The 18918-nt window shown below is 37.4% G+C and overlaps 1 protein-coding gene across 1 annotated transcript; it reads right to left on the bottom strand.

Moving 5' to 3' along the window:
• Window positions 1–951: 951 nt before the first annotated feature.
• Window positions 952–16862, bottom strand: SEC23IP (SEC23 interacting protein; the record flags this gene model as incomplete). Its single annotated transcript, XM_010075332.1, has 17 exons — window positions 952–1033; window positions 4068–4230; window positions 5168–5353; window positions 6283–6385; window positions 7119–7274; window positions 7925–8131; window positions 8313–8408; window positions 8843–9013; window positions 9610–9728; window positions 10276–10484; window positions 10993–11134; window positions 11774–11863; window positions 12153–12273; window positions 13565–13654; window positions 14001–14194; window positions 14706–14901; window positions 16348–16862. Coding segments are annotated over 17 exons (2840 nt in total), but the record flags the coding sequence as incomplete, so codon positions are not given.
• Between the last annotated feature and the right edge of the window lie 2056 nt (window positions 16863–18918).

The following is an 18918-nucleotide window of genomic DNA, read 5'->3' as shown; positions in this document are numbered from 1 at the left end:
GTTGTAGTTAAAGATATCTAGAATATTCCTCTGAAATGTCAAGCATTTCTCTTCACACTGGGTATTTATGTACCTTGACGTTATCAGCTCTTCTGAAAAATGGAGAAATACATCAGGCAATATCTTGCTGTACAATTACAAAAAGGAAAGGTACATCTTTCTTCCTCTTTGCCTCTCAAGAGAACATAGCATTTTCTACAACATCCAGTCATGCAAACTGGTACAATATAGATCCTCCATTAGGACACACACATCTTAAAATAAAAATACCTGTAAGTATATTTCAGATTTAAGATACTCAATTATATTGTGCATTTAATTCATTTTCAAAGTGAACCAACTTCCATGCTATATCGCTCCACTTGTTCTACTGAAATCCCTAAGCTACACAAAGATAATAAAATACTGGCATATATAGTCTAATTTAGTAATTTATTACTATCAATGTTTAACATCTTAGGGGAGAAGCAACTTCTTCCCTGGCATACGTGTGCACAATTGGTCAAACAATACTACAATATGCACACTACAACACTGGACCGCTGTTGGTGTTCTTTAACCTACTGTGCTGTAAATGAAGTTTCATCACATCCGATATCACCAAGTTTTCCTACACTTGAACAGTCGCTGAACAACTGAACTGGGGGAGAAACATGATAAAGAGAAATAAATTTTTTTTTTGACATATTTATACTGGCAATTATTATCCCACACCAAAAATTCTAACATCAGCTGTCTTTTGGGAATGAAGAGGGGGAAAAACTTGAAGACTTTCCCTGTATTTAAGTTTAGAAATTGCTTTTGCAATCAAAATGACACTTTGTGGCTGCCTGCTTCATAATGTAAACTTCAGAGAAAAAAGGGAAAGGAAGGACGTCTAAGTTGCAGCTGAATTTAATATGAGTACATAAATGATACTAGAACAAACTTACAAATTCATGTTTCTATGTATCAATGCTGTGGCTGCTCAGGACTGATATTCATAGTCCTGTATATTTCTTTGAGAAACAGCAAGGCAGTGTCTTCAGATCCCCTGTGAACAATTAAAAAAAAAGAAAAAAATTGTTATTTTGGTATGGTATATGTTCTAATTCTTGTAAGCCACACTTCATGCCATTCCAGCTCTCTAACAAGTTTGCACAACCTATTGCCCTAGTTCTTAACTTCTGGGAACTTGGCCTTACCAGTACCAACTTCCTTTGAGCTACAATTCTTTATCAGTTTTGGATTATTTCTGCTATCAGCTCTAGCCTATGCATTTACCTTTTTCTACTGCATTTTTCCCTGACTCTGTCCTCCCTAACTTACTATGGCTGTAACTTGAAATCCACTTCTTTAATGTCACTACTTTGGCTTAAATCTCCTCAAATAATCTACCACTTTTTGTCTGCGAGGGGCTCCTGAATGTATTCTACTTGTCAAGGCTTTCTTCCTTTACTTGCTCCACTGCATCTATCAGCCCAATGTCAGAACTCAAGCCTTGCCAGTTCTATCATCACTATTCTAACTCTTCTCTCCTAACTGGCTGGCACTTCCTTGTAAACAGACTATTAAACATCCATAGTCTTCCTCTCTTCCTCACCACTAAAAAGTAAGAAAGTTGTCAAATAATTTAAAGATTAATATAATTCAAGTGCTATGTTTCCAAGTTGGTGTTTCCCCTCCCCTTTTCAAAATCAAAGCTTCAGGCTATCTGAATTTAAATTTAACATGGACAGACTTACTTTTCTTATTTGACTACAAAGTGTTATTCAAACACACATAAACAATACCAATAAAAAAAGAGTAATAACCACTGCAAAAAATAACAAAGTTAAACAGGCAAATTTTAACAAAGTTCCAAAGCTGCAGGACCATTTAGAAGAAACGACATACAGAGACAGTAAAGCATATTTAAATAGAACTGTGCTCCTCCAAATGTGAGGAACATCATTTACAGAGAACCAGAAGAGTTAAACATGATACAGATATTTTCCACAATTAAGCAGAGAGAGAGCAACCACATTTCTTGATGATCTCTGCTATTAAATGAGCAAGCAAACAAGCAAGCAGAAGGATCAACACAGAAGCTCCATTGTCTGTGACACAGATCATTTAATCTAAAGCTTTCCCCACCACCCCCCTCCAAAAAAACCCCCAAAAAAACCAAAAAACAACCCCCCCCTAAAAAAACCCAACAAACAAACCCAAAACCAAAAAACTCTCTCATGTTTGGGTTATTAATCATTGTGGTTATCTTAGTAGATTTACAAAAAAAATACTATGAGTAGCAAGTTTTTAAAAACCTGGCAATGATCGGCTGCCGCCTTGTGGAAAAGAACTCCTTGTTCCTTCAACTCTACCCACGAAACGACACTGCCACCACTGGGTCACCAACTGCTCAGGGAGCCCTGCCAGAGCACAATGCTCAGCAGTGCTGGCACACAACAGCACTACAGCCTTGATAAACCCTTCTCCAGCAGCTACTGATCTTTAACAATGTCAGAGATACTGACTTAAAGATCCTTCAGGTAATGCTTTCAATTCTGTATTTTAAGCTCTGAAAAAAATGTCTGCTTCTAAAAATTATTAGCTATTGAAAATCAAAACCTTTAAAAATAGCATAGAGCACCACTTGTCCAGCACCTGCTAAACTAAGAGCAAGAGACTAGTACTTTGCTTACTGAATAACAAAACCAGTCACTCATCCCCACCAACAGCATTTTGCCCAGCTCAGCAACCGACATCCCAGCTTGTCTGTTACATACAAAGGTGTGCTGTTGTGTTCCCGAATAAAGCTGACACATCCTTTGCTCTACCATTTCACATCCTGTGTATTTTCAAGTGTGCTTAATTTTATTACAGTAATAAAATGCATACAATGACATACCAAAAAAAAGAAAAAAGAGAGCAACTCATAAGGGCAAATAGAACAGGTCAATAGTTACTGCTATTCCTAAAAATGGAATAAAGTATATCTTTCTCCATTTGAAACATGTAAGCACTTAAAAAAAGGTAAATCCAAAACTAAATAAGGCAATGGTGTACTGCAGCTCTGACTACATGACACCAAACTTTCCTTCTCATTCTGTAACTCGTTCTGCGTCTGAGAAGAAGTGGTAAATCATGACCATCCAAATTTACCGGAAGATCCATCATGCCTTTTTTCTTCATTTTATTTGTTAATCTTTGATAGCAGAGCATCAATATCCAGCAATTTCATTACAACATGAAGAGGTAACAAAGTTTTACTACATATTGCAGTAAATTCTTTCATGACAACTACAGTTGTCAAAACCCTTGTTCTGAAAATTATTGTAGTTGAAGGTGTGTGTTTTGAGTGTCAAAGTTCAAGAGACCAGTATGCAACGTCTTTATTGCGAGCAGGACAATAGATCTGTTTACTTTGTGCTAATACTGAATTTTACTTTGAAATTACATTAGCTAATAGTGACATCTAGGTGTGATACCTTGAGACTGACATTCCTGGACAGTCACATATACCGTACACATTAATACTTGAATTGTCTCAATTATGCAACACTTGTGCATCCAGAGTATAACAAATTTATCTTTACAGTATGCCTGTGTGGGACGGCAACACCTTTCAACATGACATAATTTCAGAATTCAATTATGAGGACCTCGCATCCAACTTGACAGCTGTCTTTTCCAAACATTTAAAGGACTACGAAGACCCAGAAAACTCCTAAGTTATATGCATATATATCAACCACTGGAACAACTCCTGTTACAGTAACTTTATAACTGGTTGGTCCTTCTGCCATGTTTAACTTCTCAAATCACCAATAGGCTGAAAAATAGATCTGTGTATGTAAACCCAGTTATTTTTGTCAAAATGTACTTGAAATGAAACACTAGAGCATGATTTTTGACAGAGATCACCTGAGTTTTCATTGTAAAATGCTCAAGACAGGAAACTATTCTAGCTATTATCACATTGGTCACAGGTAAATAACAGACAACAGGAGTAAGATAAATGGTAGGCATTGTCATTACCAACATTTAAAGACACACTGTTGTATCAGTAAAGCAATATTTATAAAACCACAAATATTTCCCCTTACCAGTAGCACAAGTGACTCTGTAAAGCAAAAAGGTATTCATTGAAGCTTTCTATTGGTTTTTCTTGTAGAACATAATCAATACGACGTCCTCCATTTAGCATTCCAACCTTCACTGAAAAATCTTCATCTTTTGGAGGGTCTGGACTTTCAGTGATCTTTTCAGCTAAAATTAAAAAGGTTAAGATGTAATAATTTTAAAACACAGGCTGCTTGACTATAATCAAGAAATATCACCCATTTTCCCTGCTATAACTTCCAAGTGCTCGCAGTAAGACAATAATAGCCTCAACTGACTAGCACGCCATCGCACAATTCAGAAAGGTTACTGGAACTATAGGCTTATTTCTTTCATAACAGTTTAAATGGAGTTTGTTTGAATAATAGCTCACATACAGTAGTAGCTGAGCAATTTTAAAAACAAACCCCACCATTTATACACAGACAGATCCAGTCATTCTATAAGTGAATAACCTGAAACAATATTTTTACATCCACCTTACATAGTCAATCACTATCCTCAATTTAAACTAGAAGGAATATTTTGTCTTTGTAAGTTATAGACAAAGCCAGCATTACTGAACACCAACAGACAATTCACAGTTGCGAAGCCTGTCCTTGGTATTATTAGGTATTATTATTATTATTATTGGTATTATTATATTTATATCTGACTTAAGTTCACCTTCTTCAACAGCATTTTTTTCTGTTAGAGTACATACTTAAATGCTTTTTAGCTCACCACAAAAACTCACCAGGAAAATACTGAAGAGAATAAATCTCACAAATATTTACTTGCATTAATTTGCCCCAAGAGGAAAGAAAACACAACTGATTTAGAAACCTGCCCTTCCAACAGAAAGTTGAAAGGTTATACAAACTCAAGCCTGAAACATCCTTCAGTAAAAGCTGTTAACTTTTCCTTTCCTAAAAGACAAAAAAATGCAGCAGTACCTCTTACATTTAATGTTAAATTCTCCAAAAGCACAGAGGCTTCCTTAATAAGGTGAGGAAAATCAACAGCAAGCAATCACTAGGATACTCGAGTTTCTACTAATTTACGATCGATAAGTTATAAGAAAACGAATAATGTGTCCCCATACCTTCTACCACTTGCTTTTCTTCTTCCTCTTTAATTTGGTTAGCTACCTTCTCCAGTTCTGCTTGTAGCTGAGTTGAAGATGTATGAGCACGTGCAAATTCATTCAGGGTCTGCCATGCGCTCTTCAAAGAGCTAATAAAACCCTGTTTCAGATCAGATCCCATACGAGAGAGAGAGTCTTTCAGCTCTAAAAAGTAAAAAATAAAATAAAATTTAAAAATCACCATAGAAGAAGAATTCAAATTGTGTCACCGGTAACACAGCTGCCATTCAATACTGGTGGGAAACTCTGAACGAAGGAGAGCTCTTCACAATAACTGGTTAGAACCACATGGGTCTGTTAGACCAGGGCTCACTGTTCCACAGAACATTCAAATACATCAGAGAAAAAACAGTAAAGAGCAACAGACTTTATTTTTCTCCTTTACTATACACACCTTGAGAGTTGTAACATAAAATATTCCTTAACAAATACCTTGCCTAGTCTAGGAAAGCAGACTAATTCTAATGTACCATTCTAAAGTACAGATGCTGCAGAATTTCTCCATCCAAGTGCCTGAATACAGGCTTCCAGGAGGGCTCTGAACTTGTACAACAGTAATATTGTGAACTGTATAGCAAAACTGACTCTCCTAATTAGGTATGCAAAATTCAAGTATAGCACCTTAATATGATGCATACTCATGAGCAACAAAATCCAGTCCCTGCGCATCAATGGCTATGGAACGACCTCTCTCCTCAATGTTTACAATACTGAACAGACACTGGTTAAACACTTCTTGGTGGTTATTAGGGACAAGGTAAGAGAAACCAGTAAATATAGTTTCTGTTCACATCATCTTACAAATTAAGGTGAACAAGTGATGTATAGCAATTTTAAAATGGAACTTTGTTAACTAGAAGCTCAAATCTGTAGAAATTATGATTATTACATCTGAATGCAATTGTGAATGCCCAACTTACGGGGCTGGGAGGAGCCCCCTCTGATGTTTAAGAAAAACATGGAGTCAGATATCCTGGAACATTCATCAGTCTTTTGAAATTTTACACTGTTCTAATACATCAAATAAGTAAACTAGGAATGAGATCTACATATGAAATAAGTTTTCTTTTTACCCAGATGAAGTCTTTTTCTGCCTTTGTGATGCGGAATAAGAACTGGTTTTAAATCCATGTCTTCAATAATCATTGGTTCTAACCTGTATGCTACTGGATCAAGCTGTTAAGAAACAACACATTGACATTTAGTTATCTTAGAAATTATTCTCATTATCACATTTCAGAAAAAAAAAAAATATCCCTATTTATGATTAATACAGAAACATTTTTGGATTCTGTTGTATTTCAGTTTACAGAACTCAGTTCATGACCACGTAGTTTAATCGTAAGATTAAGCAGGTTCATTAACTAATTAGATCTTGTTCTCCTATACACAGAGATTCTAAGAGAGGAAACACAACAGCAAAAGAGCAGCAAAATGTTCTTGCACTCTGATGATCTCTACCAACATGTCACCATTTAATTGTTAAACAAGATGGGACAGAAGAGGACAAATGTATTCCATGCACGGCAAAACCTCTAAGAACTTCTAAATTTCCCAGAATCTAAACTGAAAACTCAGTGAAGTCCTGTAAACAGCTCAAATACAAACACTTTATAAAAATCAACACGAGTGGCTTGAAATTAATGAAAAAAAAGTTCTCTAAGCTCTGAAAATGAAAAGGGCAAATATTATCAAGCCAATCTATACCTACAATGTATAGAACCTATAGCCACCTCTACTTCACTTTTGTAGTAAAGACCACAAATATTTGGTCATTTTTTTAATAACGTTGTTTTGGGAAATGTACATGGGGAACAGAAGGTGTAAAGTTCAGAGGTGAAACTTATTATTCTGCATTGCTGTCTTCTGCATCAACTAAAACCAAATCTCAAAAGCACTGCCTACTCACTGGATGATAGATATTGAAGAAGCCCTTGCAGGTAGGAAGTCTGTAGTTTTCATCAATCTTCTCCACACCTCTCACAGTAAGGAACACACCAATAGGAGAACCAAGAGCAAAGAAAATATCTGGTTCAAAGTCCAATGCACAGTGAACCACAGAAACCTACCAAACAGAAATAAGATATATAACTGCCAGCTGGTTAATATAATGCTTAGCTTGAAAAGAAAAACAAGTTGTGTATTAAATCAACCATGTGCTCACAGCACTTCCTGTAAGCCTCAGCTGCACTGCCCTCTTCCATGCTAATACTATAGTACTAGTACCTTTTTAACACTATAATCTTAAAATGCTTTTCTTAGGAAAAAAAATCAAAAGTAAAAAAAAAAAAAACAACTATTTATAACAGGAAGTCTTCGAGGTTTGGTTTTTAAGTTAAGTTTGAGGTAAAATTTCAATTAACAGCATAAATGGGTCAATTTAGGCTACCACATTAACAGTAAAACCACTGAATGACACAATATTATGTTATTCACACCGTTCTGCTTCTGGAACGTGTTTACAGCTCACTCACTGCTGAAAGAAAAAAAATGAATTGTAGTGGCATCCTTGTTATAACAAGTTTTGCTTTTCAGTAACCTATCCCACTCTCTCAGCCCTCTCTCCTGACAAAGTGTAAAGTTCTACATAAAGATAACTTTTGTACAAAAAATCAAGGGAAGTAGCACAAAGTCATCAAAATTAAAAAAAAAAAAAAACCTAAGCAAAAGGACAGCATTGATCCAAATGAGTCATTTAAATACATGTAGTCTCACCTGGCCAGTTCCGACTTCAAAATACTCATAATCAATGCTCACAGAAGAAACCGATGCACCAACTGCAAGCTTCCTCTTTGAGTGCACCTGACCAGACTCTGAAGGGGAGACAGAAGTAACAGTCTCTTTTGCTTTCTGGGCATCATCTTGAGTTTGGAGTGTGGCAGCCAGCACTGCTTTCTTTTCTGCTGCTGCTTTCTTTTGTTCCTTTTGAGACAAGTTTTGAAACCAGGAAGAAAAAAAGTTTATTTCACAGTTGTCAAAATTCCTTTAATATATCCACGACATTAACAAAAGTGTGGCTAAAGAACAGAAGTTACTCCACAGCAAGGAAGTGAGTTACATTTGCTTAACAACTTTTTATTTCATTCTTGAAAAATGTGCTTACCTGCTTGGCTGCTCTGTCTTTTACAAAATTAGCTAGTTTCTTTCTTGGTCCAAGAGGTATTCCCATTTCCTTCAGGTCATCAATTGTACACATCAGCTAAAAAAAAAAAAAAAAAAAAAACCAAAAAAAAAACCCACATCAAAGCATACTTCAAAACCTTTCTAGTAACATATACCGCTTCTTATTCACAATGATTTAGGAATTAGACATTTTCTAAAGTTACAGAAATTACCAAAAAAAATATTAAGAAGGTGTGACACAAAGTGCCCTAAAATAACTAAGGGGGAAAAAAAAAGAAAAAAAAAAAAGAAAAAAAAAGAAAAAAAAAAAGGTCAAAGACTGTGCATGTGTCTGTCAGACATTTAATTACCTTACCCCTTTGCAATGTTTTCATGGCTCACGGTACATAAACTCATCAAAAAATCAAACAAAAAAAACCACAAAAAAACACCCCACAAAAAAAAAAAAAAACTAAACATAAACCTCCATACCCTGGGCTATCCCCAAAAGTCAAGTGAACATTATTGTACCAGAGACTCCATGTCAATTCGCTCCTTTTCGAATGTGCTTGCATACTCTGACAAACTAAGCATTTCCAGAGTCTTCTGCAAAGTAGGAACATCATCATCTACTTCAGGCTCACAAAGGTCATCACCAGAAGTAGTAATTGAGGAGCCCAAGGAACTGGTATCTTCAGTCATCTTAACAAAACAGCACAGAAACAGAATCACATCATCTAACACTGAAAAGCCAATAGGCAGCAAGTAAATACAAGTTTGATTACTTTCTCTTAAAAAAATTAATATGTAAGCTTTGTAAATTTATGCCCATTTTTAGTAAAGCAGGATACAGATTTTCCGCTAACAATATACCAGCAAAACATATATTTAAAAATTAAGAGACACAAAAGGTTTCATGAGCTTTCTGACACTCAATATTTCCTTTTAATCATCAAACAACTGGTCACTGCTTCTAGCCTGAACACAGATAGATTCTTTCCCTCTTACGCAACTCCCCCACCATTCAGTTACTGTTAAGACCAAGCTGTGTGTCCACAAGGGTCAAAGCTGATGTTCATGGTCAAATCTCATTACTGGCCTACTTGGAACTTTCGAGCAATGCAAACAGTTTGTCCTGAGAAATGACATTATTTACAAAATTGCATATTTCCATTAACATGTTAAAATGTAACATCAGAACTCACAGCCATGTTTCAGCTAATAGATTCTGAAAACTTAACAAAAAGTTGCTGAAAATACCAGATCTATTTTCCTGGAAAGACTAGTATGGAAATTACCTGTTTATCATGACCAGCCACATCCTTTACAGTCCCATTAACACCAGAGAACGGTCCACTATTTACTGATGAAGCTAAGTCCTTCTGGTTAGACAATACGTCAAACAGAATTAAGGAACCTGGAAACAGGAATTAAAGTTGCCTTGGGAGAAACGCCAGATTTTCCTGTCCCTAAATCCTAAGCAATACTTATATGGAATAGCAACAGCAACATATAGATTGATCAAAAAAGGTCGCTGAATTAAAACTAAAATATCCACATATTAACTTGAACACAATCATTCTCAGTAAAAAGCAAACCTTTTTTTTTTCCCCATTCATGTGAAATAGCTTTACGTAGTTGCCATGATTAAACTATCTTTCCTTAACAATCTCAGACTGCTTGCCAGACTGGAGGAAAAGTGCCAGCCCAAGTGAGTACATCATATGTCTTTATAACATTTAATAAATGTTCCAAAAAATTATCTTACTTTTACTAAGAGGAGTTTCCCAGACACAGAAGTTACCTACCTAACAAGATACTAGATAACCTGTCAACTTTTAAACACAAATTAGATGCTAAGCCTGTCTGTCTTAGCTAGTTTTAGCCTTATGTTTAATGATGGTTCCAGTTCCTTCAGCATAGGAATGCTGGTTTTATCCCAAATCAGTTACTTAGCTAATTACCTAAACTGTGCCCAGCCACAGAGACTCCTCCTTTGAAGTCCGGGTTGCGACTCATGAAAAGCGCGTACAAACGATTCATTTCCATCCCTACTTTATCCACAATGGTCTGACAGTAGGTGGGGCTGTTGTAAAACAGTACGTCAAGCAGGGTTTCATTGGTGAAGTGGCGCAGGCGACCAATGCTCGGCAAAGTGATTTTTTTTATGTTCCTAGTAACACAAAATCATTAGAAGCTTGAACGCGTTTAAAGAAATGCAGGTAAGACTTTTGTTAACTTTCGAAATGACAGGTAGTAGAATGGCAGTGCAAACACTACAGATATGGTCTCCACAGACATTAAAAAAAAACCTACAGCCTTGTGGCCTCGTTGCCTGTTCACACATTAGTGCTATCTGCTGATTGTACATGTTTGAGAAAGACACAGCTCAACGCATTAGCCACCTTCACGAAAATGCAGTATTGAAAAAGTACATGTGTATACATATCCTGTCACTCAGTGTCATGAAAATAAACAAGAGAATACTCCACACGCTTTTCCAGCTTTCCCTTTACTCATCAAAAAGGTAATTAAAAAAAAAATAGCAATTCTCTTTTGCAACCCAGTCATACATTTATTCATCTAGCCTAAAATCATATTAACTTCTCTTTTTATCCACTTTACAAAAACGGTTAAGATGCAGCTTGTACGAAGCTCACAACATTAAACAGTATACTCACCTGTCTACACCTGTTGCATCTCCATGCAGAGAACTATGCCAGTGAACTGGGAGGAATTCCACCCTGCTCACTTTGCGTTCCTCTAAAGACTTCTTAAAGTGAGTCTGCAACAACTTCAGAGAAACAGTCCTAAAATCATCAACTGCAGAGAACAAGAGTAATGAAAATCTGATGGCAGCAATACTCAAGTAACACACAAACATTCTTTTTTTTCCCCCTCTTCAATTTTAGACATAGTCAAAATACAAATGAAGGAAACTGTGAAGTGGAAAAATCTTTGCAAGTATTACTCCTCTAACCATAAGAAAAAAATATTTTTTTTTGAAGAGGTTTTTCTAGCAAGCTTCTATTTATCTCACAATGAATGCATTTTTACTCCACAACCAGACACAACTATCTTAATCAGTTGTGCTGGAGTGGATTTTAAAAAAAAAAAAAAAGCAAACAAAAAACCACTCCACACAAATATCACCACACACACAAGCCACACAAAGCACACACATACCCCCACACCATAAAAAAAACACACTCCACACACCCCAAAACCCAAACCACTCTGCAAGTCTAATATTGAGGACTAATAATAACAGTTAAAGTCTGACAAAACACAGAGACCGTTTGTGGAAAATAATCAGGAAGTCCTACCAGTAATTAAACTTCTTAAAATTAGAGACTGGGGTTTTTTTTGTTTTGAAAGGCATTCTTATCTGACTATGCGATACAGAGACTCACATTTGAACAGTTAAGAATAGAAATGTGCTTTAAACAAGCAAAAACTTACCACATTCAACAATGCTTCTAAATCTCAAGTCACATACAGGACCTATGCCATGAACCATAAATACTAGATGGTCAATTTGGGACACTTCTCCTTTAGAAAAAGAAAATAAAAAATTCATTGTACCAATATGTACTGCAGTGGTGAAGTTTTGAGTCTAGCAACATTAAGATATTTGCTTTATAAAGCCTATTACACAGCCCACAGGATGCCTGTGATTAAAAAAACAGAACCCGATAACCTCTTTCATACGAAGGAACAACTTTAATCTTTAGACTCTAGGCACAAACAGTGCATTGCTGCTCCACCCACTGTTGTCCAACCTTTGCACAGAACCGAACTTACGGCTCAAGCTGCAGACCCATGTACAGTGACCACATACCATCAGGAATTTCATCATGGTCATCATCAATTCCACGTTTTACTACCCTCGGTCTTGCCTGACCATCTTGAGTGGTGCCCCATTCATCTGGTGTGGCAGAAGGTTGGAATTGAACTATGACCTGAAAAAAACACATTGTCCAGTTACAAACCCAAAAAACCTTATGATGCATGTTGTCAGTCTGAAAGCGTTGCATGGTTTAACACACTTTTTGTTTGATTGCTTTACCTTGTATCTGAGACTCAACTGTTTTCTTCAGTCAGCACATATGCAAAAAAAAGCCTTAGAAAACCCTAGGGCTATTCCCTGGGGCAGCAACAGCTTCACTAAAACTAGACTTCAAAATAACACAGATAATTCCTACTAGTGTGAAAAGGAACAAGACGACTTACATGAGGGTAACCACTAGTTGAAGAAGCCGGCCTGCTCAGTGATTCTTAACAATTTCAGCTCCTCAGAAGAGCATTATTCAGCTCCTCTTTCCTAGATCCCAGTATCCACTCTTGCTTAGCAAATTACTGTTCATGTGAGGAAACTGAACTACCCCTACTTACAGCTATTTTGTCATGAAGAAAAAAAAAGTGAAAAAAGTGCAGTGCTGAGGGAAGGACAACAACATTCAAAGAAGCCCAGAAACCCCAGAAACTGAGGAATTCAGTAGTACACCTGTTTATAAGGCTTACACTGACTCAGTATAGTCTGAACTCATACTTATGACACCAAGTGGCTTAAGCACTCCTTCTCTAGGTTTTTACTGGACAGAACTCCTTAACCAACACTAATAAGCACTCAAAGGAGGAGCAACTGCTATCCCTTCTGGCTCTTGAATTATTTTATTTGTTTATTAATTACCGCATCTATGATAAGTGAACAGTTAACAGCACTGCTCAATAAGGCTGAAGTCCATGTTTTAATCACATAAGACTGTTAGCAGAGTATTTACAATACCTTTAAAGCTTTTTTTGCTACACTTTCTCAGGGCCTAAAAACAGTTGCAGTGGACGATTTCTCATGGCTTAGATACACTAACTAATTACCTTATAGCTAGATTAATGCTCTTCTCCACATGAAAGCTCTTAGTTTAAATTACCTTCCATTTGGTACAGACTGTCTGAGGTTAAACTAATTCAAATTGCCTCCTGTTGGCTGCCAGTTATGCTTAGTTTAAATATTTACTATGAAAACCCTTATTCTTAGGTTTCAGAAAACAGTCTTTTAAACACGTAACAGCACACTGAAGCAAGCAGGAGTTCAGTGTTCTCTAAACTTTATCACTTTTAAGGCACACATATCCAAAACAATCAACAAGTACTTTTCAAACCAGACTAAGACCACATTTAATTTATGCTTCCATCCATCTGCTCATTCACCCCTAATGAATTCTGTTAGAACCAATTGCCAAAATCTATTACCTTGGGATTATGCATAACAATTGTCTCCCCATTCGGGAATTCAAGTCTCCGATGCCATTGATTGGTAGTTACAGCCCTTTTATATTCTGCCTGAAACAGTAAACAAGTTACACAAAATCAGTATGCCTTCTCAGACAAAATTTTTTTTGGTCTTGTGCACCATCTGTAGCATTAAGGTTATAATTTACATAACTTGATTTACACACAAGTGTCAGGTGAAGCACTACACAAGTTGATTTTAGGTCATAGTGGTGGAGAACCTTTGCATGTGCGACATGGCCTTCTAGCTGCTCCCCTTTCCAGGTTTTACTTATTTATGTTCCAGAAAACACATTCTGGAAATCATTTTAACAAAACACAAAAGAAGGATTTCTACGATCCTGAATACAAAGAAGTATCAAGTTCTTAATGAAGTTTACGTAAAGGAAATACCAACCTCCAGCTTATCACTAAAATCCTCAGTGTAAGGAATAAACCGGCTATCCTTGTCTCCCTTATAAAACCACATGCATCGTCTCACTTCAGAAGGCTCTTCCTCCCAGTAAACAGCTTTCCTCATTCTGTCATACAGGTAGACATCATAGCGTCCCCCATCAGTGCTCAGAACCACGCTCTCGGGATCAGGCTGGACTAGGACACAAAAGTCACACTCGGTTACAACAGTAACACATACAATCTTTTTTTCTCTCTTGCCCCAGCCCCAATCACTTCTGTGATGAATATTAAGCCATTAAGACGGATGTTTACAGTACAGAAGAGAAGCTTCACAATATCAGGCAAACATTGCATTGCTCCAAATACAACTCTATATGCTCTCTAGACAACAAAAATGCTTTGAACAACTCCCAAATATGAATACTTATTCCAGAGCTGACAGAGTTTAACGAAAAGGCAAACCAAGACAGACAGCCAGGAGTTCAGTGTGAAAATGCGATATCCACTAGGGGTGTATAGCTTAACACTGACAGCATCAAGCAACAGATAATGTAAGTGAAATAAAACTAAGTGGCACAAAACACATCTTTGTGATACATATTAGCACTTCTTATTACTGCCATATCACTCTTTCATACACAAGTGGTATCACTCTAATACCTCCCTTTTAGTCCGTCTGTTCACCTCTGAGTAAGATATGACTTACCAGAATTATATACTTCCTCCAGTTTTGCAGAATCCAGAATGCTGAATGGCATCCATATTTGCTTGTCCTCCACCTCCTTACAGTAGAACCAGTGTGGCTGCACTGGCTCATATTGGTTCTGCAGCAAAACAGGAGGTGCCTGGACCAGAGGACCTGCGGGTCTGGGAGCTTGGGGCTGTGACTGAGACTGTGGAAACTGAAAATACATACAGGCTCATCACCTCAGTCTCACATAGATCAGTTCTGTAAAAACTATAATTTGCAATAGAGAACATTCCGAGCCTTTTTTTTAAACATTTTTTTCCTCCCCAAGAACATTATCTTCCATTCTAAAGGTGCCGTAGACAAGTTGTCCACTTTATTATGTTTTTGAAAACTTACACCTTTTCAAATTGAGAAAGGATGTGAATTTCATTCCCACAAATACTGTTAAAAATGGTTCTAGCACCTTGATTACCTAAAACCAATAAGATTCAAAATATTCTCTTAGATTTTAAAAACTCGGGCTAAGCTTATTCCTTATGGACACCAAATTTGACAGGAAAATAAAAATGCATTCTTCTCATTATTCATTTATACATCATTACACTTTTGCATAAAGATTGCTAATTTTGACAAGTGGCCACTCCAGTAGTAGCTCGCTTCCTGCAAAGTGCTCAGGACAGGCAGATTTCAAACTCAAATGCAGCCTCAGAGACACAAGAAAAATAACTGATTTTGAAAGGGACTATAGCCTACATAAAGCCAATTTCATACAAATCATACAAGGATCCCAGCTAGTACAACTAAAAGTAAGTGATGTCAGCAGTAGCAACTGCTTTGTTAGATATATCTAAAGAAAGAAAAAAAAAACCTAGTATATTGTATAATATATAAAATCAAGCAAACAGAATTTCTGAAATTCTTTAATCTAAAACTCCAGGTTGTTTAGGTTCTATTGCCTCTGCTACCTTTTTTGTCATTATATAACCTTTCTATTCTTTATTCACAACAGCAGCAATATAACAACAGCTCAGGCAAAACTAAAACAATTTTTGTTGTTTTCAAGGAAAACTTGTCAGGTTATTACTAATCCCTTTGCATTATTTTAATAATGCCTTTGTGAAGGTAAAAAAGAATTGAGATTAATGCTTTACATCACACAAAATCCTCAACCGATGTGTTTCAAAACGTTTGCTGACAATCTATGTGACTTAGATCATAATCTCAAGAAGTGCTGGCTTCACCAGCAAAGCCAACTTGAAAAAGAGATTTTTAGCCCGTATCTTGCAAATGGCTGAATGACCTCATTTACAGCAGAGGCCCAAACAATGCAGCAGCACAGCTGAAATGGCAGCAAACTCAGTAACAGACAGAAAAGAAACACATAACTTCACAACCTCGCTTTGTTTCAGACACCAGAGGCTCATGTAGATACAGCCTCAGGGTACACTCACTTCAAAGACGAAGAAGTTTTCCTAAAGCAACAGTTCCAGGCTAGTTCTAGTGAAAAGATTTTGCTATCAGAAATGGTTCAATACTTTTTCTGGGGTTTTCTAGGGGGGAAAAAAATATCTTCAGAAGATAAAATACACAATTGAAAGAGGAAAGTGACTTAAATCGTTTTGTTCTGATACCAGGACATTAGGAATGATTTATATACCTGTGTCAATGGCCCTGGAGGTGTCTGATACATCTGGACCGGTGGTACAGAGGATGGCGGGTGAGCAGGTGTGTGATTCTGTTGCAGCTGCGGCGGCGTAAGGTATGGGTTAGCTCTGCTGCTCAGGGTGGTGTGCCGGTAGGGGTTATACCCCTGCGGAGATGTTCCTTGGGGAAGAGATGTGTTTGCAGGTGGGGGACAGCTCTGCTGAGGAGTCTGATAAGTTGTCATTCCCACCTGTGAAGTAGGTGGTGCACTGTAAGAAGACTGTGACTTGGGAATATGTGGTGAGAAGGCATTTTGCCCTTCCTGAGACCCAGACACAAGTGGAAGTGAAGTTGGAGGCTTGGAGAAGGCTGGTGGTGCAACAGCTGTTAAGGATTGTTGCCCAATACTTCCAAATGGATCACTGCTAGTAGGGACTTGAGAAAAATAGCTGAAAGTCTGTGGTGGATTGGGGCTAGCAGAAGTCTGTCCCAAGAAGCTGTCCTCTTCACCAACATCTGCAGAATCATCTGCAAAAACAAAAAGAACAATAGTTTTTTAACCTGTTAGCGTGTGTAGTCAAAACGTTCTGTAACATTATCAGCTATTTCCCAAAAAATCTGTTGGCCCCCATGAAGCTGAAAGCATTTACAGAGCTTATACAACCTTGATGATTAAGCACACCATAAAATGAAACAAAAGATATCAAGTCTTCGTGAACATTTGAAATGGACCATAAAAGTCACTCAGTCTTACACAGAAAAAACAACAAAAACTGAATATCTGAAAGAAGAGACCAAAGTATGACTGAAGTCATGTCCTTCCAAAGCCAACTTGGCAAAGATCCCTGCTTCCGGGCCCTAAAATCCCTCCCAATTTCCCTTATACCTACCAATTGCAAGAGCAGCCTTGGTTCATTTCCTTTTACCATGAGAACGGTTACCAAGCATGGGACTCCATGCTCTAGGTTTTCGAATTCCAAGATAAATTCAAAAGCAGACATTCCGAAAGAGACCAAACCTATTGGTTCTGCAATCCATTCTCACCTCCTCCTTCAGCACTGCCCTCCCAAGGTTTCCTATTTGATTTGCAAAGCAGCCACAACTCATCACTCCAAGTCACTTCATGAGTGAGACTTACTCCAGTTCTCTCCAAAAATCTACTGTAGACTGGCACAAGAACTAAATCTCTGGTGCAGTAAAATAAGCCTCCATTCTGCATAACTGCAGGAGAGGGCTTAAAAAGGTACAAAGCCACGACTGCCCTTTCGCTCTGAGAAAATCCACAAACCAGGTCCCGATCAATCAGAGTTTTCTGCTTTGCAGTGATCTAGTAAGAAGTGGGGGGGAAAAGTGGTTTGACATTGTCACAGGTCTCACAGTAAGCTCAGTTAAACCTGGGATGGTCTGAGCATCACTGCCTGCCTGCTGAGGTAAGAGCACCTTGCAAGCAGCCAGTGCAATCTGCAGAATTCATAAGAATGTTATCATCTGCTCTGGCAGTCAAATAATCCCCAGGCTGTGGGGAAGAAACCACAAGAGGTATCATTGCTCCTCTGCTACTCAGTCCCCAGCCAAAGAGAAAGACCAAGCATCTCTGCAGCTACAAGCAGCCAATAACAAATGTCTTTATCGGCAGCCAAAATAACTGTAACATAGAGTATCAAGGGAGCACAGGGGAATCCACAGAGAAGCCTCCCTAGGAAGCTGTTGTTCTAATTAATTAATCACAAAAGAAGCAGTTGCTGTGAATAAAAAGGTCTATTTTAACCATCTTTTTTTTTAGACATCTTTTCAGGCAGTGTCAATTTGAGGCATCACGTGCATTTATCAATTTATCTTACTTTCACCTATCGCTTTTTACCCCATTTTGAGGAACAAAACACAAAATCTATGTGTGTGAACCATCATGTGGAGAACACTAGAACCATTTATAAGTAATGACCATTATGAAGTCAGGCTTAGGGACTACCTGCCAACGACAAGCAGAATAGCCATTTATACTAAATAAAAGGTCTCAAATTCTAAACAATAAACTTTTTTCTTCCTTTCACATTTCATAAACGTTGTGGAATAGAGAGAAGCATACTGCCTACCACATTGTGAATTCTCTGCTTTCCAAAATAACTGGCAGCAGAGCAGGCAATTCCACTGGCAATTCACCTCACCATGTTAGATCACAATAAACATGTAGCAATGTGCTGAAGAGTTTTCAAGGCCTCTACAAAATGCCCGTTCACAAGACAGCTACTATTCTCCAATTTTAACTAGGTTTTGGAGGTTTGGTTTCCTTGTATGTTTTCTTAGTTTTTCCTGTATGCTTTCCTTGAAAAAGCTCTGCCAAAACAAAAATATTAGTGTATATATATATACACATAAAATATTACTTTCCACTTTGCCTTTTTCTAATTTTGCAAAAACTATGTTGGAACATAAGCCTAGACTGTCAGAAAAACAAGCACCTCATACAAATTTAAAAATTTCCTGTGAGCGTACAGGAAATTGACATACAAGGGCAGTACTCTTCCCATATACAAAACAGTGTTTCTTCAACAGTGACTGTGTGACAACCCCCTGTATTTCCCTC

This window comes from Pterocles gutturalis, unplaced genomic scaffold, assembly GCF_000699245.1.
Source record: "Pterocles gutturalis isolate BGI_N339 unplaced genomic scaffold, ASM69924v1 scaffold17032, whole genome shotgun sequence".
In the NCBI taxonomy this organism is placed as follows: Eukaryota; Metazoa; Chordata; class Aves; order Pterocliformes; family Pteroclidae; genus Pterocles; species Pterocles gutturalis.
This window is presented reverse-complemented; position numbering and strand designations above follow the sequence as displayed.